The following is a 3,234-nucleotide window of genomic DNA, read 5'->3' as shown; positions in this document are numbered from 1 at the left end:
AACCCAATGAACTTTAGGGACCTGGTTCCCTTAGGTTTTGAAAATAAAATTTTAGTCTAAAATATGGCATGCACACATGGCTCAAAATACTATTTTTAAAACACTCTTTAATCTATAATTAGTATATTGCACATATTGCTTAAGAGGCAATGAAGAAAGAATTGGGTAAAAGCCTCTAAAAATGTTCCTGGGTGTTCAGAAGAGAGCAGAGCATTTGGATTTGATATCAAAGAGGCTATACAATGTCATTTTATTCTAATATCCATGAACCATAGATGAAACATTATAATTTAGTACACTTTATACAACTTGGAGAGCTTGCATACTTCCTGTTTTGTTGTAGTGTTATTTCCTGGAACATAAGGGGGCTTCTTCATTTTCCCTTGTCCATGGGGATTAACACAATATTAATGCTCTTACTGGATTCTTGAGAGATACATGAGAACAAATATGTGTATAAACATAAATGAAAGAATAAGGTAAAATGAGCTGTGTGTAACATATATATCAGGTGGAATTTCTATTTTTTAAGAAAGAAATATGTGTTTCTTGTAAGTAGATGACAGATCTATCTTCATAGAAACTAGCCTGTTTGCCTTGTTAAAAAAAGTTATAATTCTTACACATATTAGGATCCACAAAAATCTGAGCTTATGTGTTTGTGCGTGTGTGTGTGTGTGTGTGTGTGTGTGTGTGTGTGTGTGTTTAAGAGTTTAGAAGAGTTGGGGGGGTGCCTGGGTAGCTCAGTCGGTTGAGCCTCTGACTTTGACTCAGGTCATGATCTCGCAGTTCGTGAGTTTGAGCCCCATGTCGGGCTCTGTGCTGACAGCTCAGAACCTGGAGCCTGCTTAGGATTCTGTGTCTCACTCTCTCTACTCCTTCCCCGCTCATGCTCTGTCTCTCTCTGTCTCTCAAAGATGAAGAAATGTTAAAGAGTTTAGAAGAGTTAGGATGAGCATGAGGTGTTGTATGGAAACCAATTTGACAATAAATTTCATGTTTAAAAAAAAACAGGGTTAAAAAAAAGACTTTAGAAGAGTTCATACAATCTTATGCACATTTAGTCAACTAGAGAATTTAGCTGAAAAAGCCCTAATTCTGAATTAAAAATAGATAAATAAATTCCTATTTAATTCCTCTTTATTTAATGAAATTTAGTCTTGGACATTTCTAGGTTTCCGACTATACTTGGTGAGCCAGTTTTTTTCTTTTTAATTCTTTATTACATTGAAAAATGATTAACCGTACCTGGATTGAATTTTAATTAAAACAATTATTCTTCCAAAAAATAAAACATGTTATAGAAATGTTATAATGGAACATTTGATATTTTTAATATACATTATGAATATTTTTTAAATCTACAAACAAAATGAATTAATATCAACTTATTCTGAGATATACTGTACATGAGTTTTGCATTGAAAAGATTTATCATCATGATTGTTGCCTAGAAGATCTGTCTGGATCTGACATGTTGGGTCCTCAGCCTATTCATGGCTGCTTTCATCTCCTTATTTCTCAGAGTGTAAATAATGGGGTTCAGTAAAGGTGTAATAATTGAATAAAACACAGAAAGAAATTTATCCACTGAAAAGCTACTGACAGGCCAAGCATAAATGAAGATACATGGCCCAAAGAACAGAGTGACCACAGTAATGTGAGCGGACAGTGTGGACAGAGCCTTGGAGAGTCCACCAGAAGATCGACGTCGGACAGTTACCAGAATGACAGTGTAGGAAACGAGCAAGAGTATGAAGCAGATGAAAGACAACAGTCCACTGTCAGCAGTTACCAGCAACTCCAGAACATAGGTCTCAGTGCAGGCAAGTTTTAGAACTAGGGGAAGGTCACAAAAAATATCGTCCAATATATTGGGACCACAGAAGGGCAAGTTGATAGTAAAAACCATCTGGCTCATCGTATGCACAAAACCGACAACCCAGGACAGCAGCACAGAGCCGGTGAGGACTCGGCGGTTCATGATGGATGTGTAGTGAAGAGGTTTGCATATTGCAATGTACCGATCAACAGCCATGACTATGAGAAGAGTCATCTCACTGCCCCCTAAAAAGTGAAGGAAGAACATCTGAGCCATACAGCCCCACAAGGAAATAGTTTTGTTCTCCTTGAGAAAATCTGTGACCATCTTAGGGGTTGTGATTGTAGAAATACACATATCCAGAAAGGAGAGATTTCCAAGGAGGAAGTACATTGGTGTGGAGTACAGATGTGAGTCAAAGGTTACGGTGACCACGATGAGAAAGTTTCCTGCCACAATAGCTGCATAGGCCAACAAAAATATGAAAAAAAAGAAAATTTCAAGTTCCCAAATGTTGGTGAGTCCTAACAAAACAAACTCTGATATCATTGAGCTATTCATTGTATCCACCTAGTCTATATAGGGGTTTTCAGAAAGTCATTAAAATGTAGAAAATCTGAAAAAAGTGATGATTTAAACTTTGACAGTTTTGAAGATATGAACATATAGAAAGTAGCATTTGATTCCTATAGAAAGAGAAAAGATGAACATTTCTGAAAAAATACATTCAATTTATTGATTCAAGCAACATTCACATTACCAAATCTATTTTCAGCCAGAAAAGCACCAAAGATAAGAAATTTATTGTAAAATTTTGTAAACAGTGTTTGCAGGTATAGAATGCATCTCCACGTTGATTTGTTGTTTCTATCATAAGTTTATGAGTTTATGAACCATGAGTTCAATGTGTCAATGAGTAAAAGAGCCAAATGACCATTAGTCAAATGATTTAATTCAAGTGTGTAGTAATACAGTCGTGTAACTTTGTGGTGATGGTGCTTAGTATTTGATCTTTTGCTTCTTTCCCCTTCCCTAATATAAAATATTCAGATATGTGCATGTGAGTTGATATATTTTTTTTCAGCAACTTGCTTTAGGGTAATTTATTATATCAGTTGTACTATATCATCACCCCTCCCTTTTATCTTAAAGAGGTATAGCAATGATTTCACTTATTCCTGAAGCTATAATCTGGTTATGGATTATCATATGTTCTTATTGCCCCCCCTAAATTATAATAAAGCAAGCTTCCTAGGAAGTTTCCAGGCAAGGCCATAAATGTTTCTCAGTTTCCAGGTTTCTTTCTTTCTCCCTTCCTCCTTCCCTCCCTCCCTCCATTCTTTCCTTCCTTACTCCCTCCCTTCCTTTTTCCTTCCTTCCTTCCTTCCTTCCTTCCTTCCTTCCTTCCTTCC

General features: G+C 36.2%; 1 protein-coding gene across 1 annotated transcript; it reads right to left on the bottom strand.

Annotated features, from left to right (window-relative positions):
* Positions 1 to 1,450: 1,450 nt before the first annotated feature.
* On the bottom strand, positions 1,451 to 2,386 carry LOC121021744 (olfactory receptor 4L1-like). Its single transcript, XM_040462374.1, has one exon. It carries the CDS (start codon positions 2,381 to 2,383, stop codon positions 1,451 to 1,453), a length of 933 nt encoding a protein of 310 aa, XP_040318308.1. The 5' UTR covers positions 2,384 to 2,386.
* Between the last annotated feature and the right edge of the window lie 848 nt (positions 2,387 to 3,234).

The sequence above is a fragment of the Herpailurus yagouaroundi genome, unplaced genomic scaffold (genome assembly GCF_014898765.1).
Source record: "Herpailurus yagouaroundi ecotype Mexico unplaced genomic scaffold, PumYag 315, whole genome shotgun sequence".
Classification (NCBI taxonomy): Eukaryota; Metazoa; Chordata; class Mammalia; order Carnivora; family Felidae; genus Herpailurus; species Herpailurus yagouaroundi.
The sequence above is the reverse complement of the archived record's forward strand: the minus strand, read 5'-3'. Positions and strand labels throughout refer to the sequence as shown.

Bases quoted from the DNA above. Each gene is read 5' to 3' on its own strand.
- LOC121021744 (XM_040462374.1), bottom strand. From the start codon at position 2,383: ATGAATAGCTCAATGATATCAGAGTTTGTTTTGTTAGGACTCACCAAC.